At 42.8% G+C, this 26,374-nt stretch overlaps 1 protein-coding gene across 1 annotated transcript in view; it reads right to left on the bottom strand.

The window, feature by feature from the left end:
- Window positions 1-20,728, bottom strand: part of SLC35F1 (solute carrier family 35 member F1) — a 253,553-nt gene extending 232,825 nt beyond the window's left edge. The window contains exon 1 of the mRNA XM_048492293.1: window positions 20,088-20,728. Within this exon, the coding sequence (XP_048348250.1) occupies window positions 20,088-20,245 (158 nt within the window). The 5' untranslated portion in view covers window positions 20,246-20,728. The remainder of the gene's footprint in view (window positions 1-20,087) is intronic.
- Between the last annotated feature and the right edge of the window lie 5,646 nt (window positions 20,729-26,374).

A 26,374-nucleotide genomic window follows, 5' to 3' on the forward strand; every position in this document is an offset into this window, starting at 1 on the left:
ATACAAAAGGAGCTTAAGATGCCGTATCTTTCTGTAGTTCACCTGAATTAACAGCATGTGAGGATTTAAATGCTGAGAACTTGAGAGCAAGAAAGGCAGTGTTACTGTGAAGGTGGCACAACACAGGGGTGAGTAAACAATCCAACATTGTGAAGTGAGTCACTGCAGCTCTCTGCTTCATAACAGAGGGGGAGGGGGGGATCTGCCATTAAATCATAAAGATGAGGTGTCTGTCATTGTTTTGACTAGGCAACTAGTTAAGCTGAAAGGCAGAAATTAAACACACACACACAGGCAGTATAAGACTGAGAGAGGGGAATCACATTCAAGCTGAATTTGAATTCAGAATGGATGAATGAGCAATCAACAGGGGGCCCATCATGGATGAAGGCAGAAGGACCGGAATAGGAAAGTAGCAGTAGACAGCACAAATATACCAGAGACACCGTTATTATTGAAATAATGGCAAAAAGGGTCACAGGGAGGGGATGGCAAGAAATAAGTTTGTTGTCTTGATGTTTCTACAAAGGTGCTTACAATGTTAGTCAAGCTGTTTTCATATGGCCAATCAGCAATTTCAGCTTTGACTTAAAGGGTCAAACAAAGTTTTAACAGAAGATACATGATAGGACACCTGCACTTACTTCAACAGATTTCAACGTATTTCAATTTATTTCAACAGATCTCCCAAAACATCCAACAGTCAGACATTTGACATACCATTGAGGCTTCGTTCAAGGAGTTTAACTGAGGCATTTGAAATGTTTTGGCGCCTCAGTTCTAAATTTGTTGATGCAACTAAATACATTTTGAATAGCATCAACAATTTACTAGGCAAACTTTTATATCTGAATATAGCTTCAATTTTATGTGAATGTTTTAAAGTTAAATTTTGGAGGCTAAAGCAGTAGCTGCCATTAGTGGAACAAAAATGCAACAAGCACAAACCACACCTCTGCAGTGTCCTGTTCTGAATGCATACTGTACCTTTCACTAGAAAAAGACAAAAGAAGTACAGTGCAGTTCTGTGCAGGGGGAGGGTGAAGTGATGAAAGCAGATTCATCTTCTCTCAAAGGCAACACAATAAAAGTCTACCTTCTGGCACTCTTTTTGCCTTTGCCGAATCCCTTCAGAAAATCCATGGTGTGTTCTTTCATTGGCATAGATTTAGAAGTAGCTCTAAAGGTGATTTGTTCCCATAGTTCCTTTCATAAGGTCACAGAACATTTTCAATGTCTTAAATGAAGGTAGGATGTGTTTGGATACATCGTGCTGGGACCACAATATGAGTAAGTAGTAAAAATTTGTAAGGATTAACCTCTACGCATAACCCCATCAGAAACAATTATATGGTAGAGGAGAATTGATCAGGAGACAAAATAAATCATTTAAGTCTCATAATTATCAGGTTCTATGGCTTCTTAGCCTCATTTTACTCGATCCCAATAAGTAACGGTAGCAGCTATTTACTTACAGATCAAACAAATGCTTTGTTCTTTTACTGGAGTCCAATTTATAAACACCTAGATACATCAAAGCTTACAGAACTCTTTCTACATACGCACGGGGCATTTTATTCTCCTATTCAGTGGCAGCCCACAGAGTCACATGGCACACTACTCAAAAAAGTCCCCAACCACTGTGATGTTTTTTAGAGATTGGGGATACCACTGTAAAAATAATACAGCAACATCATATTATACTAATCCACACATATGTGCGTAGTGAAACTCCAGAAGCAGTGCCTGAGTCAAATGGGGATTGTTAAAAGGCTGAAGTTATTTCCAAGGGAGACAGATGTGACAGTGACTGAACATTCATGTGGTTATGAGAGACAGGTTCATTCAGAAAGCAACACAATATGCTCCAAGGAGCAGGCTCTCCGTCTGGGGGTTCTCCTGGGCTTCATTGGGCTTTTGCCCAGATCAAGGTTGCCCCTGTGAACATGTTTATTCCTTCATTCTCATATCCCATTATCAATCTGGAATGAAATATCAAGTCCATGCAGAAGCAAGTATATCAAGTTGGATCCAAATTATCATACAAAGAACCAAGTTCACAAATGGGATTTTCATGCCTCCCACTCTCACTGCAATCTACTGAGTCTCCAGAAATTCTGTTTCCTGGGGTCAGGAGAGCCTCACAACCAACATGGGGTGGGTAGAGATTTGCAAATAAAAAGGAGAACCAGCATCCTCCTTACCAAATAGAAATACAATTTAACTAGCTAAGCGCTCATATGCTGGCAGAACAGAACTTTTGGATTCAACCCAATATTTTTATCTCTACAATATACCTTTAAATATTTTAAAACAAGATTTTATTAATTATTTCAACACAGCTGTGGACTTTGGTGATATTAAGTTTGACCCTGCTGGTACAATGTTTCATTGGTTTCACGGCAGATCACTGCTTTATGACACAATTTTAAAACTGCTTAATTAGGGCTAACTCTACTGCTGCCTGGCTGTGTTAACACTAAGCTCACAGATCAGCTGCCCTGAAGACAATAGCAGCTTCAGAGGGCAGAATCTATGGTATATTGTACAGTCTAGGAGAAACAGAAGTCCATCTCCAGGTACTACCACAAAATCTCCAGGAATTTCCCAAGGCAGAGTGGGTAATCCTGGATTATCTAATAACTATAACTGTGGGCTACCAGCACAAAAATGCAAATACACAGCAACGTACAAAACAGGACAGCAGCACAGTAAATAATATCAATGAACATTCTGGACATCTTACTTTTAACATTTTAGCACTCCATTACTATCTTTCATGTACTAGCATATGTTTTAGAACAATTATTACTTGGCAAATAATGATAAAGGCAGGTGTAAAAATGGCATATGCCAACAACTAGTACACAGAGTAAGAAAACAAAACCCTTTTATTATGTAAACATACCTGAACAGTACAAGAAAAATATAATAAATACATCAGCAGTCTAACCTCAAGTATTTTTAAAGATCATGTTAATTTTTAGATTCCAAGAGTAGGAATTTAATTTTTCTGTACATTTTGCAAAGAGACCACACTGTAATTCCAATTAAAAGTTGATGCACAATGAACTATGGGAAACACCACAGGGAGCCTTAATCTGAATTGCATGATCCACCAATGTACCCATGTGCTCAAAATCTATCCAAAAGTGTTAATGAACTGCTGATGACTGGCTTATTCACAAGATTTCACAGATCTGTGCAGAAGTGTTGCTGTGCCAACTGATGGAGCCAAGGTTCAAAAGAATGACACAATGTAGTTGGGATAATGGGAGTCAGGGGAGGAATACCCAGACATACGCATTTTTTTTCAGAATAGGAAAAGAGTTCTTGGCCTCTTGAAAAAGGCTTCATGTTACTTTTTTGCAGCAAAAGGAGTGACATAATTCAGTGGTTTCATGTTCCTTTTTCTCACAACATTCATCCTACAGAGGACCAAATGCCAACTTGTCCAAAACCACTAATTCCAATGGGATTCTGACCTTCCATAACAGAAGCTTCAATGCCATAATGGACATAGGACCTTTTTGCCTTCGAGGCTGAGCTCTTCCACCTGCTCAGTTCCAGCCCTTGACTGCTGTTGCTTTTCAAAGCAGCTGCAACCTGGAGGCACTGCATTTTGGCTGAGGAGATTTTGTTAGTATTAGTCAATTATTTGAGATATTACAATAGGACATTTTGTATTTGTTCGCTGCCTTGGGTGTTCTTTTGAACAGAAAGACAGGACACTAAATAAATACATTTGTTTTATGTATCTACAACCTTCTTCCACAATTTATTATTGTTTCACACCAGTTATTTTGAAAAATATACAGAGAATACCATATACTCAGTTGGTTTAACCATCTCAGTAGCAGGTAGAAAAATAGCCCTCTTACAAATAGTCAGACAGTTTATCAGGACAGTTTTATTACCTCACAATTCTATCTTTTAACCCTAAAACATAACATTCTTATCCTTTCACACTGCATTTTCTCTACCAGCCAATCAATGGTGCAGCTTAGCACAAAACAGTTCATGTTTTAACTAGAGACATACCCAACAAAAATACTGAAATGTGCACTAGTCCTAAATTATATGCCAGCCATCCTTGAGAGACAGAAAGCAGAGCATAGATCCCTCATAAATTCCACAATAATATACTCCAGTCTTAAATAAACTGAAAGGCACAGTCTAGGGGGAAAAAAGCATGGCCCTGTAAAGCATGGCCCTGGATAGCCCCAGACTAGCCTGATATTGTCAGATCTTAGACCCTAAGCAGAATCAGCCCCGGTTAGTATTTGAATGGGCAACCTCTGAGGAATACCAGGGTCATGATGCCAAGGCAGGCAATGGCAAATTACTTTTGAATGCCTCTTGTCTTGAAAACTCTACAGGTTGCCATACGTTAGCTGTGACTCGATGGGACAAGAAAAGGCCAAATAACTATGAATTACCATATCAATCTTGGAAGTTCAGAAAGCATACTTCCAGATCCAACCAAAAAATGACAACATTTAATTCAACCCTATATTTAGGCTATTTTTAAAAACATGGCTGAGTAGGTTTTTAGATGCTCTAGAGCACAGCCTTTGAGAAATGGATAGCTAAGCCATGCAGTCTAATGACCACCAATATAATCCATTTGAATGATGCTTTCCTTCTGTCACCGGCCAATATTGGCTTACAAGTTGCAATTAACTTGGATGCTGGGGAGGCAATAATTAGGGCCTTGTTATTGGACACAAATGAGCCTATTTATCAGCATTAAAGCTGGAGCTATCCAGTTATCTGTTTGCCATTGTAAAGCTATTTCACAAATAAAATCCTTAAAGCCTGAAATGCCTGGTGACCCTACTGGTGGCTCACTCACTAAGGTCAATGTTTTATTTTGCGTTGAACAAAGGCAAACCTAGGATACAGCCATTACGCTTCAGCAGAATATCTGTGACTTACTGCAGAATAGCTGGCTTGCCGTGATTTTTAACAGAATGAGATATTCTGCCTATTATTATTATTGTTGTTGTTGTTGTTGTTGTTGTTGTTGTAGATTTCACAGCTGCCAGTTCTTTAGCTGGTTGTTGGCCTTCATTACAATTCGAACCTCATCCAGAGGCCTAGGAAGTTGTAATGTATCGGTGTAGTATTCATGGGGATATTATTATTATTATTATTATTATTATTATTATTATTATTATTATTATTATTATTATTATATTGCATGTTATTTGTCATATTTGCATCCCACTCTTCTTTCAATAATGTCCAGAGTAGCATTATGGAATTATCTATGACAGACTGCAGAGAAAAGTGAGTTTTTAAAAGTGCAGTTCTGTTTGCAATCATTATTGTTTACATTCAGAGTGAGGCTTATAGGCCTAGGAACAGGGAAGACACCTGATTGACCGAGGCAACCCTGCACTCTGATTGGTCACAGAAGACTTGATGTCACCAGGAAAGAGGAGGATATCTCCCTATGTAAAACTATCTGAGAGACTTTTGGAGTTTGAAGTTCCTGAAGTGAACAGTTATCTGCCTTTGCTGTGACAAAACATAATAACTCTGTCTCTGAGGAAAGTAGTGGCAGTCAGTGTGTGATTTTGTCTTGCTCTACTGTGTGGAAAGCAAATAGACACAGACCGGTGGTTAGGTTATTGAGAGCTCCAGCCTGCGGGGCATATATATAACCAAGAAGGAATAGTTCTTCCAGGAAGGGGAGAAGAATTCCAAAGACCAGTTGGTTTGTTGTATTGTGTTTTGCTTTGAGTTTCTTCAAAAGTGTTTTATGTTTTAGCTTTGGAGTTTTCTATCTGTGAGGGCTGAGTGAGGATACTGAAGTAAATGTATCAAGCCTGATAGAACCCAAATCCATTAGCCAAAACATCTGTAATCCATTAGCCAAAACATCTGAATTATAAGGAACTTGATTGCTAAAACAAATGTGTCCAGGTATTCCCAGTCTCTAATTTGTGCTTTCTGGACAAGATAGAGGTGGAAGAACAGTGCTATGTCTTTTATTGGTAACTATGCTATATCCCTTTCAGTCTGGTTTCAGGCCAGGGTATGGGATGGAGATGCTGCTTGGGGCCGAAGTCAATTATTTCCATCCAAAAATAGACACAGCTATGCAGAGGCATAGATAGGCAAAATGGAGCCTGCGGCAAAATATGAGTTTTGCATCCCTCCCCAGCTGACTGCCCTCCCCCACCACAACCAAACAATGATTTTTTTGACCAGGTAATTTCAAAGTCAACATCTCATTAAAGAACATGCCCCAATTCACAAATCTGAACACAGCAATGGTCCTACAATCCATGGGCAGCAGAAGCATGCTGAGGTGGACTGGGAGAGTTTGTTCTGCCCATGGATGCTGTGATCCATGAGCAGAGCAACCTGGCAGGGGCTGGAGGGCTGGAAGAGCTTGTTCTGCCCAAGCCCCCTTCCTTGCCCTTGCAGGGGAGAGCAAGCCCACTGCTCCGCTTTGCAGGGGTGAACGGCGACGGGCCTTTCCCAGCCCCAGATTTCTCCAGGGCTCAGAAAGGCTCATCGCTCACTCTACCGTCCGAATCCCACCACTGGCCAAGCTCCTCCCACCTGCTCCATTTACCTTGTCCAGCAGCTGGGCCTGGCGGGGCAAGCGGGAAGGAATCCCCTGACTACACTCCGGAAAGAGGAGGGGCGCAGCCACGTCTCTCTATTCCTTCCCAGAAGTGTGGGCAGCAATTTTTCCACCACCCCCCCCCACATGACTTCCATGGGTGTGCCCAGGACATTTGTCCCCAGATGTCCCTGTGGCAGCTCCACCACTGCAGCTATGTCTCACTGTTGGTCTTACTGGATTTAGAGTGCAAATGAACCTTTCTTTAAAAAATGTGGAACACTTCTATTAAGAAAGAGGCAATCTTCATCCTAACACATCGCAGCACAATTTTTGAAGTAATTTGCTGGAGGGTTTAAGAGACTTGCCTGTTATAATTAGTTCATTACACCAACCAATCACACGGGCAAACTGTGCATCACTGAAACTCTAGGATGGCTCCAAGCTGAAGCTTCTGGTCAAGAGAGGTGAAAAATCTCAAACCAGTAAATAAGACTGGGTTGCATCCTACAGAACTGTTTTGCTAACGATGGCACTTTCCTTTAACACAAGCCACTTGCACCAGCAGAAGGTACTTTGCATTGGAAGAAAGTGTTACCACTACCAGAATGAATCTGTGAAAAATAATTATAACTCAATTAGGGAATCTGGCAAAGCTACTTAAATATCCATGGATTATTAGCATTGCCAACTCTGGGTTGGGAAATTTCTGAAGATTTGGGGGCAGAGCATGAGGATGGCAGAATGGGGAGGAGAGGGACCTCAGTTGGCTGCATGCCGCAGAGTTCGCCCTCCAGAGTTTCCATTTTGTCCAGAGGAACAGATCTCTGTAGTTCAGCTGTAATTCTTGGAGATCTCCAGTCTCCATGTGGATGTTGGGAACCCTATACAGCACTGCCCCAAAATACTTTCATTTCACATATTTTACAGTCCAGGGAGGGGGGAAGACACAAACTGGGTCTAATCTTGACTCAAGAGATGGACAAAACCTGGACAAAACCTCACTTACTTTCCAGGCCCCTTTTCTGCCGTAAAATCTCCTGGTGATTTATCCTAATCAGCATTCGCCTGTTGATTTTTTAAGGTTATTTGCTGATCTAAAGGGAAAGAACACCTCACTAAGAGCCCTACTGTCTCTCCCTGCCTGTGAGCACTAGCAGCAGTGATAATGACAGAGGCTTCAGCCATCTCAAAAGAGACAGAATCACAAAGAGCTCCTCTGATCATTTCTGGCATCTGGTCTTCCCCTCATTAGCACATTAAAGCTGCTCTGTCCATTCTATCAGAGCCACTCTGTCCATTCTCCAGAGTTGTCTATGGGGCCATTTATGCGTCCGCTCTTTGGAAGCATCCCTAGTTCAAGAGGCACTAACTAACCCCCTTTCCCAAAGCCTAAGTTGCAATCTGTGGTGGGGGAAAACATTCTTCTGCATACAACAGGTATCCAGTAAGATCTTCCAAATGTCATAGTTAAGCAGCATAAATTCACATACTTCCTGCTGCCAAATTACGCCTTGAGAAAAAGGCCCCTCCCTCCCCCCAATTTAGTATGTGAGATTTTCTGTGTGTTTAAAATGCAGTACATTACGTGGGCTCTTTACACTACTGTGAGAAAATGTCCATTTCCAAATATGCTGAACAAGACAAGAGCAAAGTATAGAACAAAATGGGAGTGGAAAAAAAGGCCTCAGATATTTCACATATTATAAACTCAAGTGCATTTTATAAATATTAATCTGGGTACCTTCCTCCACTTCAGATGAAGTACATTAAGAATCTTTACAAAACATTATTGGGCAGAGTGAGGAATATATGTGGTCTCAAGTAAAATTATTTAAATAACTGTTTTTTCCCCTGATATCTGTGCACCCAATACTGTCCAGTGATCAGTTTTCAGTAAATTGTATTTTAATATGTAAAGCTTGCTTATACAAAACCAGGCTGTCCTGGTGCGATAAATGAGAAATGTGTTTTCTAGAAATGAGATAAGATGATGCAGCAGTTGGCCAGGGTAGAACAAGATAAGACCAGCTGAGACCAGTTGAACTGAGTCACTAGGCTAAAGGGCAAGGCTTTGCATCAGATTGTACATATCAAGCATACTTCATAGACTAATGAATATTAACTTCTCCTCCTGCTCTGACAACAAACTGTATTATAATGAACATACAGGCAGAATATGGAAGGGGCAACATATCAACGAGCAACATGTAAATAGGTGGACCGGAAAGTTGTGACTAAGTAACCATAGCTAATCAGGCAGTGGTGGGATTCAGCAGGTTCGCACCACTTCGGCAGAACCGGTTGTTAAAATGGTGCTTGTAAACAACCAGTTGTTAAATTATTTGAATCCCACCCCCGGAACCGGTTGTTAAATTATTTGAATCCCACCACTGTAATCGGAGAACAGAGAGTGTGTGGCAAATTCGGGAGAAGGGAATAAATATGCTGTGGATATACTGTTTCGGTGGAGTCTATGAAAGCAGAGTGTCTCCCCTTTCTTTACAAATAAAGCTACTTAAAATTCTCTTCCGTTGGCTTGATATTTGGTAAAGAAATATTGAGCACTACACTGGGTCTTGGCCAGGGAAAGGTCTTTCCAACACCTGTGACCAGAGATAATTTAAAATAAAGATGTCAAACAAAATTTGAACTTGGGATACTCTACATGCTAAGTATACACTATTTCACTGAATGATGACTCCTCCCTCAAGAGGGAAGATTATCACCAAATATATTGCTCTAGCAAGGTATATGATTTAAATGTATTCAACAGACTAATCTCTCCTCATTACCCATCTCCTGCTATAAAGCCTCAGGGTCAAACTGTAGCTGCAAAAAGGCTTTCTACCAACTCAGCCCCTATGATTACAAAAGACATTTTCTGTGCTTCAGTAAATTCCCGAACAGTCAGTTTGACCAGTAATTCAGACAGTAAATATAAAAATAAAGCTTTATTGCAAAACCAAGACATCCTAATTAGTTAGGTCACATATCCAACTGTTCAGGCAGGACTATGCAATTTTTTGCTGTTCTGGACTGTAGGGGCCTCTTCAAGCATATCACAGTACTGCTTCACTATCTGTTATATAATTACACATCCATCACATTACACATCCAGCTTTGGGGTAGGAAGGGGGTGACATCAGGGGCAAACCCCACAGGAGAACATATCGAGTCAAAATGTCCCCATATTTAGTCATGTGGGGGTGGAAAACGAGGGAGAAATGCAGCCCGCCCCACCAGCTAAAAATATACTCGCGGCTCTAGGGATGAGATTCTAGCAAACTCTGGGTGGAAGGTTTGCGGCAGCGAATCCCACCCTCCCACCTCCCCTGCACCCTCGCTCTCCTTTTCTGCCTCTGGGGAGGAATACAAAGGAACACCTTGTGTTTGGAGAGGGGAAGGACTGGAACCAGGCAAGCCCTTGCACCAGCCAAAAGACCCACAGGGAAAAAGCGCCCGTCCAAAGCACCTGGAAAGGTATTAAAAAGATGGGTGCTGGATGCTTGGGGGGGGCGCGAAATCTGTTCTTGCCCCAGGCTCCATTTTCTGTAGATGACATTGCCCCATTGAGGAGAAGACATCAATGTTCTTCTACACCAGTGGTTCTCAACCTATGGGTTGCGACCCCTTTGGGGATCGAACGACTCTTTCACAGGGGTCACCTAAGACCATTGGAAAACACATATAAATTACAGTTATGAAGTTGCAACAAAAATAATTTTATGGTTGGGGATCACCACAACATGAGGAACTGTATTAAAGGGTCGTGGCATTAGGAAGGATGAGAACCACTAATCTACACAAAAACATTTCCCTGTACACAGAAATATCGCACATCAAAGAAAGGGATGAGTAGTTTGAATTCTAGATCATCTGTACCAAGCACCTGGTAATGCTGAAAACATACGTATAGACCACAAAGATTAAGGTGTTTTTTTAAATTAATAGGTTAGAGTCACTGCATGGAGAAGATGGCAATATGCTAACAGGGGATGGAGAAAAGGCAGAACTACTCAACACCTTCTTTGCCTCAGTCTTTTCCCAAAAAGGAAATGGTGCTCATCCAGGGAACAATGAAACAGAAGATATAGTAGGAGAAATTTAGCCCAGAATAAATAAAGAGTTAGTGCAGGAACACCCAGTTACTTTAAACAAATTCAAATCAACAGGCCCTGATGAGCTACATCCAGTGGTGGGATTCAGCTGGTTCACACCACTTCAGCAGAACCGGTTGTTAAAATGGTGCTTGTAAACAACCAGTTGTTAAATTATTTGAATCCCACACCAGAACTGGTTGTTAAATTATTTGAATACCACCTTTCATTGGCTACATCCCAGGGTATTAAAAGAACTGGCAGAAGTAATCTCAGAACCACTTGCTATAATCTTTGAGAACTCCTGGAGAACAGAAGAAGTCCCAGTGGACCGGAGGAGGGCTAATGTTATCCCCATCTTCAAAAAGGGGAAAAAGGAAGACCCTAATAATTACTGTCCAGTCAGCCTGTCATCAGTCAGGGAAGATTCTGGAGCAGATAATTAAACAGACCATCTGCCAGTGCTTAGAAGGGAATACTGTGATCACAAAAAGTCAGCATGGGGAGATTCCCTTCCCCAGAAATATGTTGTAGGGAGTCAGACCACAAGCACAGTCATTTGCCAAAGGGTTTGGATCCCAACAAAAATTTCCACAGATGGGAAGGGGTTAATTTTGCCAATTCTACCCTCCTGCAGCAAACCTCTGACTCCCTACAACATACTTCTGGGGAAGGGAATCTCCTATTCCCCAGGAACATTATTTTTTGGAACATTGTTTCAAAGGTTTCAAATTCATACTTTTCCTGCTACCTTTACACTAGGTGAACTAAAATAGCTGCATGTTCCTTTTTATACAAAATCCCACAGGAAATCAATTCTGTTGTTCTACAGCAAAAAGTTCAAGTGTTCAAAATGATGAGTATTGGTTCTGTTGGAATTCCAAAGACAAACACTTTTGATCTTTGAGATTCCTCTAATTAAGAACAGAAATGCCTTAATTTATTCAGATTGCTGTTTGCCTGGCTAATCATGCAACTCAGCAATCTTGCTGATTTGAGGTAGCAGAGTATGTTTCTAAGATTGTACTACATCCATTCCACTTAAAATGCAAAGGTTTGTACCTGCCTTGACTAAAAAATGATCCACTGTTATATTTTTCTCAAGACAGCATTATTTTGTGGCTTTAAATACCAATTTTATAGAACAAGAAATGAATGACCTCGCTTTGAGAAGTCACATTTCTGTCATACAATGCAGGTATGAAATAATATAGTCATGCAGGGATCAATTATTTGATGAACCTTGCCTCTAATGGGTACACACTTACATCCATTAAGAATGGGGATGTTGTGCAGAGGTGTAGCAGGGCCAAACTGTGCCCACAGCAGATCCTAGGATTTTCCGCCCCCATAGGCCCCCCCCCACTTGCCCCCCTGCCCACTTACCTTAGTTCAGGCTGAAAAAGTTCAGAATAAACAATGCAAAAATGCAATAAGTATCCACAAGGCTATCACCACAACCACGTGGTATATTTTAACTAATGAGAATTGCTTGTTAACTAACAAGCGATTCAAAACTATTTTTAGTTAACGTCATACAGCCTTTCAAGGCGCCTCCTGAAATAAGCAAATATATATAAGTATCATGTATGTATGGTGATTGGCAATCATAGTGTTAATAACTATTTTGAGGAATTCTTTATAAAAAGTTTGTAGTAATTCTGAAAAAATGTTTTGTTTGGTCCACAGAAGAGGGTCCTTGGGATAGCTTTTTGAGACTTAAATCCTAATATAGAAAATTTATTGTAAGTTACAATTTACAAGGGTTCAGATGTATTATGATTGCAAATCACTATTCATACATGATGCTTATATATATTTGCTTATTTCAGGAGGGGTCTTGGAAGGTTGTACGACGTTAACTAAAAATCCGGAAGGTTAACCAGCCCCACCTTACATTTTCATAGTTTTGAATTGCTTGTAACTGAAAAAGCTTTGAATTGCTTACAACTGAAAATAGTTTATGTAAAATTATGTACTTATCACTGATATGATGTAATATTGAATGATGAAATGTACATATGAAGTGTATGAAAACACATGATTTATTGTAAATTTCCATTTATAAACTAACTCAGTTAAAATATACCACATGGTTGTGGTGATAGCCTTGTGGATACTTATTGCATTTTTGAATTGTTTATGTAGTACTTGTGCATCCATTCCCCTTTACATTGCATGATGAAAAAGTTCAGGCCTGTTCAGTCAGGCTGAAAAAAGCCTTGGTGGAAACTACACTATCCAGGAGACCTTGGGGCTCTCAAGGTCTCCTGGGTAGTATAGTACCCACCAGAGGCCTTTTCAGGCTGAACTTTTCAGGCTGAACTGCCCATCCTCCAAACTATTATGCCTTCAACTGCTTTTGCCTGGATATAGTTTTTGTGTTCTTTTCTCCTGGAACAGCTTCAGGTGGGAAGCCATATTGTTCTGCATTAGAAGAGCAAGATTCAAAAAATTAAAAAGATTCAAAAAATGAAAAAGAAAAATTAGGACTCGTTTACTTACAAGAAATTCTTATCATAGAGTTCCTGGTGATTCCTAGATCTACCCAGAAGTGACATAAAGTAGCTGTCGGAATTACCAGAAATTTTATGGCAATGAAATCTGAGGGTGCTGTATCCCTACCCCCATTGGAGGGCTTAGCAGCCCTAGAAGGGATGTTGTAAGCTTTCTCTTGTTTGATTTGTTTTTGTGTAGCATCAAGTTTAGAAACACCTTGTTATGGTAATCTTTTAATAAAGCACTATTAGCGCAATCAACTTTTTGGGTATCCTCCAAATCTGGAAATAAGATTTTTACTGCTGCAATTAAAAATAAAATCTCTCTACTGTGTGAGGGAAAGAAGAGCAAACTAATATTACACATGATGTTCCTAGCAATCTTGTTTAGCAGAAAAAGTCTGACTATAGACCAGCCACTTCAAATACAGTAGGAAACATTAGAAATGCTGGCTAGTATCTTACCATTTGTTTCGGCTGAGAAAATAAGGTAGGGAGACAATTTAGCTAATTTCCCCCTCCTCACTTTGATCCCTATGTTGTTTATGGAGATCTGCTAAAATACAGGGAGAAAAAAATTCAGCAGGTCAGGCCTCTACATTAGTAACTGGGGACAGGAAAGTCACATCTATGAGCCTCATTCCTATAGGGTCACTAACTTCTAGGTGAGGACCAACTTCTAGGTGATTACAATATCTGATCTGATAGAGTTCTGATAGTCCCTATGAGAAAACTGTTTCTTTGAAAGGTGAATTTACAGCACTGTACCTTGCTAAGGTTCCTCCCCCAGCTCCATTCTCAAAATATCCTAACCCAGAGTTGGCAACTCTACTCACAGATCTCACATTATTTCAGGCCCATTATGCACCAGGTGGCCACTCCCTGGGAGAAAGACCCAGTAAATAACATAGGAATGACTTCCAAGAAGACTTCCTCAGAATTGCTCCTTTAGAGTTGTAACATTTCAATTTTAAAACCATGAGAATGTTTTCTCTCACATTTTTGGTATAGGAGACAGAAATTTAAATATATGTAATATTTATGTACCTAGGAAAGCTAAATTGATTTTCTGCATCAGTAACTGTACTACTGGGTATATTTGTGGAAGTATATCAAGGAACCCATGACACCTTTTGGAAAACATGCTTTGGCTGATGAATATACCTACAATGTCACAACAAACAAGGACTGCACATAAAGCAATGGTAAGGACAATCAAGTAGTACAGTGCTACATCTTTCGACTCAGCCTCAGCCATTCAGGGATGGGAATGTGCTTCATAGAGCTCTAGGACAGAATTGTGTAGGTCTGTCATCTTTAGACGGCTGTGCCTCTTCCACCAACAGACCTTTGGAGATCACTTTAATCATACACAGCAAATTAGTTCAAGATGAGAAGAAATAGCTTCCTGTAATGACTATCACCCCTTATTTATCACAACTATAGCTTGCTCTGCAGCACACTCATTACAGGTGTTTGAGGGATATATTGTGAGAAAAAACTAATTTACAAGCCTAGGGAGTGAGTGAGAAGCTGTGGAATTGACAAATAACTTGGCTGGTGGGAGAGTGAAGCTGATGGCTCTCCTTAGGCAGTGGGATCACTGCAATCTGTAGCACAGGAGTGGCCTGTGAGGTACAGGGGACTCATGCCATCAGAAAGAAGGAAGACAGCAGGCAGCTTTCTATATCAGTCTCTGATAAAGTCACCTCACGCAAGGGACTTTGTCTTCAAGCTGACAGCCGACTTTTGCTTGTCAAGAAGAAGAAAAGGATGTGGCAGACCTGGAAACCCTTCCCAATCTGAATGCTTGTGTACAAGACCCCTGAACAGCCTTTTCGTGTAATTAACCCCAGACGAACCTAAGGAGGTAAAACATGAAGATGTGGAAAATGTAAAGAAAACTAAATTGGCAGAATTAGTTAATTAGCAATTCTGGAAACCATAGGCAAGTGGTCTTGGTCCAGTGGCGTATTGCTAATGGGAACAGGGGTATTCCATGTCCCTGGGTGCATGTCTTTCCATCACATGTGCCAGCTGGGTCCCTGCACCTGGTGTCTCCTGCAGCGCAGCAACCCGGCTGGTGCCTGGCGGCTCCCACTGTGGCAGGCGACCATTCACCATGGCTGCAGGCCAGTTCCCCTCCCACCAGGGAGGTTGGGACAGGCAGGAGCTGGCCTACTGCCATGGCGCTTGCCTGAGCCACCTCCTGAGCCCTGCCCCCCCAACTCCCTGCAGACTGGCTCCTGCCCTCTCCAGGGCCTGGAGAGGGCAGAAGCTGACCTGCAGAGAGGCCAGGGGGCACGGGCTCGATGGCACCCATCTGGGCCGCCTGCTGCTGAGCCCCTCCCCCATGCCTTTTTGCAGGCCAGGAAGAGCAGGAGCTGGCCTGCAGGGAGACTGGGGGGTGGGGCTTGGGGGGCAACCTTTAAGCCCTGCCCTCCCCTAGCCTCCCTGCTGGCTCCCTTAAGTGGGGCATTGGGGATGGGGGAATCCGGGGGGGTCACGGGGAGGCAGTCATGCCCCTGGGTGCAATTTAGCCCCAGTATGAAAGTGTCTTGGCCTCCTGATAAGCCACTACAGACCCCCATTCTGGAGTTCTCCACAAATTGCAAAGCAATTATTTCACGCTGCCCTTTGGAGGAGGTGGAAATACTCAAAAGATCTATATGACATTAACCCCTGCCTTCTATTCTGTGGGAACAGTGCCACTGAGCTTGGAATAGGCAGAAGCTTGGGTATGAGCAGGCCTGGTTTCATGGCAGCAGCAAATGGTGGAATGTTTTCTGAGCTGTCTCCATAGCAATACTGAAGTCCAGGGACCACCAAATGAGCAATCCCATTGAAGGCCCTCATTGTTCAGCTTCTGTGGGGTATTTTAGGAGACATGCACTTGAGCAACTTAAGATAACTCCATCTACACCAGTGATGGCGAACCTTTTTGAGACCGAGTGCCCAAATTGCAACCCAAAACCCACTTATTTATTGCAAAGTTGCCAACCCGGCAATTTAACCGGAATACTGAGGTTTTAGTTTAGAAGAAACGGTTGGCTCCAAGGCATGCGTTACTCGGGAGTAAGCTTGGTGGTAGTAGGTGGCTTTGCTTTGAAGCAACCGTGCAACAGGTGAATCACGACCCTAGGAGGGTTTACTCAGAAGCAAGCCCCATTGCCAGCAACCAAGCTTACTCCCAGGTAAAGGATCATGCTTTAGTTCTTCGCATGAAAATCAGTGGGGTTTAACAGCGCTTAACAAGGTTACCTAAACTGCTTCCCCCAAATTAGGTCTTAGGTTTAATGCTAATAATCGAGCCCAGCGGCCCAGGCCAGCCTAGATGTGTGTGTGGGGGGGCGGGGACTCTGCGCGTGCCCACAGAGAAGGCTCTGAGTGCCACCTCTGGCACCCGTGCCATAGGTTCGCCACCACTGATCTACACACACCTTTTTCATGATACCAGAATGAGAGAATGGCCAGTTTCTCCACACAGACTTCTACCCCTTTCTCATTCTGCAGGATATTGTGGGGAGGGGATAAATGGTTATATTTTATTATTTTTAGCAAGCCTCATTTCCTACTCCCAAAAGAAATTCAAAGCTTGCCTGTGAGAAACACTGTAAATTATACACTTTCAGGATGTCCCAGTATACACTGTGGGGGAACAGTAACCTATCCAAGAATGAACAGAGCCAGTCTTGACATCCTAAGAGATGAACAGAGAATTCTAATGGTGTCACTTAAGTGGCAATTGTGCATTACTGGAAAAGTAGATGATGTTATTTTAAACTTTTAGGACACAAGCTATACAAGGCAAGGAAAAATGAATAAGGATGGAATACTGATACAAGCCCAGGAACTTCAGAATCCTGTATAGCTCAGGGTAGAGAAACAGAAGGTAACAATTAAATATCCCTTTCCTTGGCTGCCAACATTCCAGTCTCAGGGAGAGGGCTGGATTATATAAGGGGAACTAAAAATTTTTCCATGGTGAATAAGTCTCCTGAATTCAAAATTAAAACTTCTCAAGCTGTTCTAAATGCTACTGATGTGAGGGAAAACCAATTAATCATGCAGCATTATTGCTTCCTTAAATAGGAATTATTTCAGGAGTATGATTTAACATCCTGTAGTGAAGGGAGAAACTCTTCCCCATTAAAAAAGTAGACAATCACAGAACTGATCTTCCTCATAAAAATAAAGCTATTCTGAAGGCATGAGTGCAATATCCCAGTGGTCTTTGGGGGGGGGAAAAAAGGAAAACTAGCATTAGACAAAATGATGCGGGGGGGGGGGGGATCCTATTTGATCTTTTTGCATCCTGCAATCTCTTCCCTCAGAGTCAGAGGCCCACCAACTTGGATCCTATCCCTGGGTAAAACAACAGGTTGTTAAGTATATTTTTCCCCTCCTGAAAAGTAGAATGGCAGGAAGAAAAAAGGGTTGAGTAATCCTCTCCCTGCAACATTTCATTTATTTATTTAGGATATTTCCACGCTGCCTGTTTAGAGTCCTGCTTGACGTGGCTTACAATTAAAACTACCTACCAATATATAATCAAGCCATTAAAAAAAAGACCACTGGACATAAACAGCATATAAATTATTCATAAAACAACCAGACCATTTTAATAATGAGTAAGATAAAAACTCTAATTAAACATCAGGGTAAAGAAATGTGCCGGTTGCCTAAAAGAAAGTAGGTGCCAGACAAGCCTAAAGAAGGAGGAGCCATCACAGAAAATGGCATGACTCTTGTTGCTATTCACTTCACTTCTGGAGGAGGGAGCACAGAGAGCAGGACTTAAGAGGAAGATTTAACTGGAGGGCTGGATACTACAGAAGGAGATGGTTCTTTAGGTACCAGGCAAGCTTAGGGTTGCCAGCTGGGGGCTGGGGGCAGAGCCTGAGGAGAATGTGGTTTGGGAAGGGGAGAACCTCAGCAAGGCATTATGTCACACAGTCCACTTGCCAAAGCAGCCGTTTTCTGTGGAGCTGATCTCTGTCATCTGCAGACCAGTTGTAATTCCAGAATACAGCCAGCCACCACCTGGAGATTGGCAACCCCAAGCAATCCTCATTGAGCCATTGAAAGAGAGCAACCAAGATGAGAAAAGGATTGGAGCCCCTTCACTATGAGGAAAGTTTGAAGGGTGTGGGACTTTTCTGTTCAGAAAAGAGACTACTAAGAGGATGCATTACATAGGTTTATAAAATTACACACAGGTAGATACATCTTCATCTGCAGCAACTCTGAATCAGATGGGCAAGAGTATAGTAGGTTCACCTGTTCATCCATGAAGAAATCCAGAGGATAAACTAATATCCTACCTTACACGAGGTTCCCCAATGCATTTTAGGAGGCAATTGGATATTGTAAGACCTCATAAGATTCAAGCCAGAAGAGAGTAGCAATTTTCAATTTAGTGTGATGCAATTATGAAATGAATTCATTTTCTGTCAAGTGACACTTCTGGAGAGTAACCCCATGCATGCTTTATATATCTTCCTATTATGGACCACCTTAGATTTGCCTCACCAACATATTCCTTGTGTTGAGCCCGTGTCATCTTGACAATGCACACTTGCCATATCATAAGTAGACAGACTTGAACTAATCCAGACCCCCTGAAACCATTGGGAGGCATTAAGTTTGAAATATGACAAATACATACACAGAATCTCCATACATGTAAGCAGCTGATCACCCCAGCTATTTCTAAATCCTCCCCACTTTCTGCTTGTTGCTCAAATAATCTTAGCTGGGCTGAGCTCCTTAGAGATTTTGCCATTGTGATGTTAAAACTGCACAGAATATGGTTTCTCAATTGATGATAATGTTCACTGAGAAGAGAAGCAACTAAAGTTGGATTTTTCTGGAGTCACATGGCAAGAGCAACATAAAATGATACAATTTTATACGGTATATAGTATTTTAAAAGAATGAATGAAAGAAAGAGGATCTTTCAGAGCATTAAAGTTGATCATGACTAGATCATAAATAGAGACTTTCACCAGCCAAATGTTGTAATCACTTTCAACACACAGTTATGGAAGTAGACCACTTTTGTTCTTTGCCATCATTTTACTTCCCTCCTCATTCTAAGGACTGGCCTAGTTGGCTGTAACCTGGGGGGGGGGGGATGTCTTCTGCCTTCCTCCCCTATGCCTGGATCATCATACTCCTAGGGCAAGGGAAGCATGCATGCCGAGAAGGGGGCATTTTCAAAAGATGCATCTCACAGACTAGAAGTGTGTAGTTCTTCTGGCCTTAGTGCTTAACTGGAATGCTTGATACAAGAATTTCAAAAGAGGAGGAGCCAAAATCTTGACCTTTTCCTCTCCCCCTTCCCCTCCCTCCTATGAGGATGCAGGACATTTCAGAAGGCTTGCTGATAAATACAATGTAAGCTTCTGTTTCACTCCCTATCAAGATTTTTCAGAGGTCTTTTCAGCTAAGCCACCACCCCACATAGGGAGAGAAGATCCTTCCTTTCCAAATCACTCAGTTGAACAAAATGGATGGTCCCTTTCCTCAAACCAACCTTGCCCCACAGAAACTCTGAACAATAGAACACACAATACTCTTCCAGAAGCCACTCCACTGACAGGAGGGGATCTTGTCAGGGCTTCATTCGAGTCAGGGCCAGGGTTAAGAGCTGGAATATGTTTTCCGCGCTAAAATGCCCGTAGGACAGAGACGTTGAGCATGTACAGAGTGCCTTTGCCTGGCTGCCGAGTAGCCAAACCTCCAAAAGTTGAACCGAATAGAGAGCTTTCAAATGACAGAGCATGGACAGTGCCTGCGCTTTGTTCCCAGGCAGAAAACCAGCAGCCTTTCCGGGACTCTCCGCAACGCAAAGCGGAGCTGATGGGAAGCAGCCGGCCGCCTCTCCCGTCCCGCCCCGCTTCTCACCTGTTAAACACTTTTCGGATCCTCTGGCGCAGGCTGGCAGAAGAGGGGGCAGAGATGCCACTCCTGCCGCCCGCGGCACCGCTGCCCTCCGGCGGCAGGTTCTCGATGGTGGCCACGACATGGTTAGGCGGCGGCGGCTGCTGCTCCGGGGCGATCATCGCGGCGCGGCTGGCGATCAGACGGGAGCAGCAGGGCGCATCGTGCGCCGCCCGGCTGCTGGGGCGAGAATCCCGAGAGAGAGCCCGAGGAAGGGTCCGCAGAGGTGGCGGCGCGGGCTGGCGCGTGGCTCCTCGGGGCTCCAGCTCCAGCCGCCCGGTTCAGTACCCAGCCATGGAGCGGACTACCTCCCCACTAAGACTGCTGCTGCTGGTGGTGGTACCGGCGCCACTCCTTCCTAGGCAGCAGCGGGGGTCCGCAAGCCGGTTCTTGGGCGGGGGCGAGGCTTAAGGCTGAGGCAGCCGCGACCCGGCACTCCCCGCCACCACTTCCTTCCTGGCCCTCCTTTTGTCTCCCCCACAGCCTGGTCCACGGAGCGGCGCGCTCAGGTGAAGCGCCTGCGGCTGGGAGAGCCGGCCACACAAACCGGGCGAGGTGGCTGCCTCTGCGCGCGCGCTGCTCGGGCGGGGAGTGCAGCGCCCAGGCAGCCCCCCTACACGCCCCCCCCTCCCGAGCCGTCCCCGCCCCCCACTCCAGCCGCGCCCACCAGAGGGAGCACGTGCGGTAGTGCAAAATCCTCGGCTGCCCATGTTCCCCCCTCCTCTAATCTGAACTGTCTGCCGGGAGTTGTAGTTTTCCATGCCTCAGGTGTTTCCCTTCAGATGCGCCGTTTCAGCACTGCCCGGCAGTGGACAGCAGCAAACACTCCATCATAGCTTGCGGCGAAAACGAGCCTGTGGTACCTTAAGGACTACCCGGGGCCAGGCTATCATTCCCTTCCCTTCCACGGGCTTATTATGGAGAGACGCTTCAGGTATGATCCTCGAAGACCCAGCAGATAATTTAAATACACGAGCTAGAGCCCATTAATAGTTCAGGCATCCATATCTCGAAGCAGAAGCAGCCCCTGTACACAAACCCTAATGGAAAAAAGCAAGTCCCTATGGTGAGTATTTCAAGAATACACAGCCGATTCGAATGGCTGAGAATCAACAGCAAGCAGCTATATAGGGTTGCTTTACACAGTGACTGGATCTGCTGCAACTACAGTGGTTATTTCCTGCAGTAAACATGTGAAATATGCACCCAGAATCTGCTATAGAACTGTAGCCCATCAGGGCCACCTGCTGGATAATCCCTATTTTTAGCTGCCTTCACATTTTATATACCTTTATTGGGGAAACCTCAAACTAGCTGCAAGAAATATAATTGCCACATGAAGCAATCAATTATTTCATAACAAGTAAGTTTATCAAGTGTGATAAATGTGTGAAGCTTAGAGAAAAGCATTAAAAGTACTCAGGGAGGGGGAGAAGAGGTAGTCAGTTACTGAGATGTTGTGATTAGCATGTCCAATACAGGGCTCAAAATGCCTCAAGATGCCTTTCTCCCCTCCACATTTTGGATATTTTTACTACAGCAAATAGCATAAGTTGTGCACTTACAAACAGCCATAAGTTGTGCACTTACAATGCTGTGTTGCACTGAACTAGGACTCCATTATGAATCTGCGTGGCTTTTCTTTTGACATGGATTTTCACATTTCCTTCAATCCTTGTGCCAAACCTGAGGGGTTTTTTTTCTTGGCTGTGTAATCTACTTCATATAAAGATGCAAAACGAGAGTGTCACACGTGCTAATGCGTACAGATACACATTTTCAAAGGATACCACTAAAAAGCCGCTACAGGGCCTTGATCTGCAATCCATGACCCAACACAAACACTTTCAAATTAATGGGCTTGTTTGGAGAAGATATGCTATGAACTACATCCTTACGTATCTATCTTCTTTCCAGTAAGTCACAATGAGGTAAGAGTTACATTATAACCACATCTCTTATCTTTCTGCATCACATAATTAAATGTCAGCCAGAAGAACCTCTTGAGTTAATAATGATTTGCCCCATACTTGCTCGGTAGTAAAAAATTTTTTAATCAAGCTATAATAACTCTTCTCAACTCATCAGCGTTCAACCATCATAGACAAATGGGACCAATAATAAAATATGCATGCCAGGAGTGAAAGAAATAAACACTCAGAAGGTTAATTTGTCTCTTAAGGTTTACTGAAAGGATGGAATCCTATCTACATATACTAATGAATAAACCCTGTTCAGACCAATTGGATCAGATTGTAGCAGTGATCACAGGGCTGCACTGTTATGCATAATTAATTGGAAGCAAGTTCTACAGAGCTCAATACTTATCTGATATTTTCTTCAAAATAAACCCACTGTGAAAATGCGCTTGCAGAGGTATTTCTCCTCTTTCACAGGTAAAGAGACAAGGGCCAAGTAAGGGCAAGACAAGATTCCACCTCTTAGAAGAAGCCAGCAGGGCAAGAAAGTTAAGCAAGCATAAAGAGGGGAGAAGAGCAGACCAGAAAGGGAACTCTGCACTGTCCACCATGCATCGAGAGCCAGTGTGGGGTAGTAGTTAAGAGCAGTTGGATTTGATTTGATTCCCCACTCCTCCACCTGAGTGGCAGAGGCTTATCTGGTGAATCAGATGCGTTTCCGCACTCCTACATTCCTGCTGGATGATCTTGGGCTAGTCCAGCCCTTTGACTTGGTCAGTCTGGGTCAAGGAATCTTTTCCTCCCGATGTCCTTCTATCATTTTAAGTCCTCCAAATCTGTGATACCTGCTTGAAGAAGGAGGGGGACTTAAACCATCCCATTGTCTTTCACTACCTGCATTAGCATCTCTAAGAGGTAGCTGGGCAGTGCTGGCTTTTCTGCTCAGAGAAAAGAAAAAAAATGTTTACAATGTTTCCTTCATACTTCAAAGTGGGGGAAGCTATTTCTTCACACCCCCATTAGTAACATTTGGGAGAAGGCTAGAAAAATGTAAGACAGAATTAGGTTAGTGTTTTATCTTGCCTGATGCCAACAGACTTGATGATCTGAGAAGTTATTTCCTACCAAATCCTCTGCATTAACTTTTATGTCTTCACCAAGAATATTCTAATGCTTGGACATGATTCACAGAATGAGCACGCAAAGCAGGAACAACTGTTATAAAGTTTCATAGACTCATTTTGCAGCCTGCCTTCAGACTAGCGAATTATTTTTTTCCATGAGTATATAAATTGGGGAGGGGGAAACTGTAGAACTAAACTTCCTAGGTCCATTCCTTTATGCCCAATACCTTTCTCACAGACGACTTCAAGTAAAGGCACTGTCCTCCATGCCTTCTTTGATGGCCTCCAAGGTTTATCACTATGTAAAACAAGTCTACTAGGCTAGATAGAGCACTAGATCCAGCAGGATCCATCTTAATTTCTCATTGACTTTGATTGACTTTGGAAGGTGTAATTGAGTTTAGGATAGCACTGCAAGTTACAAACTTCCTATGATTCCCAAGGCATTTATTAATTTATATGCATATATTGATGCCTACATTGAATGAATCACCAGGTGTCTGGGGATTACCTACTTGGCACTAGGGTTTTAGAATTGGGTCATCTGGTACAGTTCAATTGCATGTAGTGACTACAGGGGAACATCTGGAAATAACATTGGCTCTCAAGATTCAATTCCTTGACAAGGAAGCTTTTCCTTCAGAGCAACGTTCCTTGACTGGTGAAAAGTAACTTGCATCAAAGAAAGACTGGAGTATTAATAGAATCAAAACTTTGGATCTAACACACTAACCTTGTTAATATAACTAAGCTAATAAAATCTTAAGATAACTATTGAAGATTTGAATAGTACTGACCTGATGTAGACATGGTACTATCCTGAGACAACTATTATGCCTTTCACTGCTCTGAGTCACTGAGACTTCCACTCTATTCCTCCATTAGAACCTTTCTCTTTACAGGAATTGGAACATAGTCGAGAAGGGGACAAGTGGGCAAATGGGGAAGAAACCACAGCAGCTATAACCAAGCAACATATTTTATGCAAATATATGTTCTGGTGGCCTGAAAGATCCTTTGAAGAAGGAATATCACTTAACTATTTTAATTCTAAACTCAACTGTAGAATGCAGGTCAAGAACATCCAAATGGGGTTAGGGACATACAGGGGGCATATTACTAAAAACCTGAGTGAGTCCCAAGTGTGCAGAAAAATCTTAATGTTTTTGAAGGATGGGAGTATGAGCAAATTTAAATTGTTGTACAATGCCAAGATCTTACCTCAGGATTTCAGCAGCCATTCTGTATTGCTTGGACCACAACGATCCGCTAAAGAATCCCAAAATGGTTGCTTCAGTTTCACTTCAGAAACTGGAGATGAAGGGTGGGGAAGTCAGCGGGCAAGAAAGGCAAGAAGGAAGGAATGGAACTATAGTAGTGGGAAAGAAAAATTGAGCCAAAGGGCAGAGAATGGGGTTGGAGAGAAGGAAGCAAGCTAAGAAAGGAGAGAAGCTGCACAGGCTCAGAGGGGAAGGAAGAGGAAGTGAAACTAGCAAGAGAAGGATGACCAGATAACCACCACAAGTCTTTTGGGGTCCTTTACATAGGTGTATAAAGAGAAAGGAAAAATCACTTTTACTGAAGTAGAGGGAGTTACTCAGTTCTTTCCCAACTGCTAATTCCTTGTTATAAATCACATCCCAAGCAGCTTTTCTTCAGACAGGTTTCTATGGACATCTTCTTGCATTGAATTCCCTACAGGGGATGAAACTGCTTGGAAAGGGGTTAAGCAGCCTCTGTTGTTACTCCATCATTCTTGAACTACCACTGCATCTATCAGCAGGTAAACCATAGTTTGGTAAAAGGGCTGAACTAGGCACAGGTATGCTTGAGCAGAGGAAAAGCCATGCATGTGCTGCTTAGCCCTCGAGTCAGTTTTCCATTCAAAATAGTCTGCCAGATGGAGTGTTTTAAGAGGGAAACAGCTGGATGTGAAAGAGTTAAGCAGCCCACTCTCCTTCACCATGCCTGCACTCAAACCAGCACCTCTTTTTATTTTTTAACCAAACACTTGCCTCGTGGCCTTTAATTCAGTTCTAAGTGCCACAGAGCATTTAAAGGTATTGTCCCACTCTCAAAGCAAGGAGCGGACCACCCTAGAGCTGAGGCTTAGTACTCCAGAGACTTTAAAGATGCCATACATGGTTCAAAGGCTCAGTAATTTTGTTTGAACCATCAAGCACAATTCTGCCATACTGTCAAAAACAGCAGCACCTATCAGACTGTTCTGGTGCTGCTGCTGCACACAGGGAGAAAATGTAATGTACTCTGCTGTGCATCTTACTCAGATACTTTTGCTTGATGTTCTGTTTCCTGGTGTCACATCAGGCATGACAGTGGTTGCAAGTGGTTTTTTCAGACCTGCATGTTCTAAATTCTCTGGTGCTCAAAATTTAGGCTCCACAGATTCCTTCAGATGGTGGAGAGGGAGCACACTGAGGCCACTCGACATTTCATTGCACAGGCGCTTCTCTCAGCCTGCTTCCTGCCAGCTGTAATATATCAATTATGTATACAGCTGCAACCCACTGTCATGTTCAGCCACTGCAGGGTTTTTTTCCCCACGTAGATCTCAATCATTATCTCTTCTGGCCCTCAACAAATAAGCCTTGTATGTTGATTCCTGGTAGAGATCTTTGGCTGCTTCACGCTGACAAGGAGTGATGAAACTAAGGGGCCCCTCTGAGAGGAAGGAAGTTAACTATATTAGTGTTCTCATCTATGACTCCAGTCCACAGTTCACTGAAAGTAGAGTGCTTGCATTTAATGCCAGATTAGATCCAGTGGTGGACCTGAACTGGCTAGAGCATAAGAACACCACTGCGTGACATGGCTACAGAGCTCAGTCGCTGACATGTGTCATTAAATGTTCAAAGAGCCTTGCTTCCTTAGGAGCAGACTTAAAACTGAAGCCACAAAGACCACTCCTGTGCATGTTCATTCCCTAATACCCTGTTACTCCTATGAAACTGTACATAAGATTGAAATATTAAAGTCAGAGGCTCTAGTCCAAAGCTAGGTAGGCAACATCATTACAACTGATAGGCTTAAGGTAATTGAACCTAAGGTTACTGCCTGAAGAGTTCCAAAATAAGGAACACATTGTGAAACTGTGAGAATATCTTCTAAGTAAATGCAGTTAACATATGGATATACATACACAGATATTATGTGAACCAGAACTTCAGAGTATTTTATAAGAATGTGC

The sequence above is a fragment of the Sphaerodactylus townsendi genome, linkage group LG01, assembly GCF_021028975.2.
Source record: "Sphaerodactylus townsendi isolate TG3544 linkage group LG01, MPM_Stown_v2.3, whole genome shotgun sequence".
Classification (NCBI taxonomy): Eukaryota; Metazoa; Chordata; class Lepidosauria; order Squamata; family Sphaerodactylidae; genus Sphaerodactylus; species Sphaerodactylus townsendi.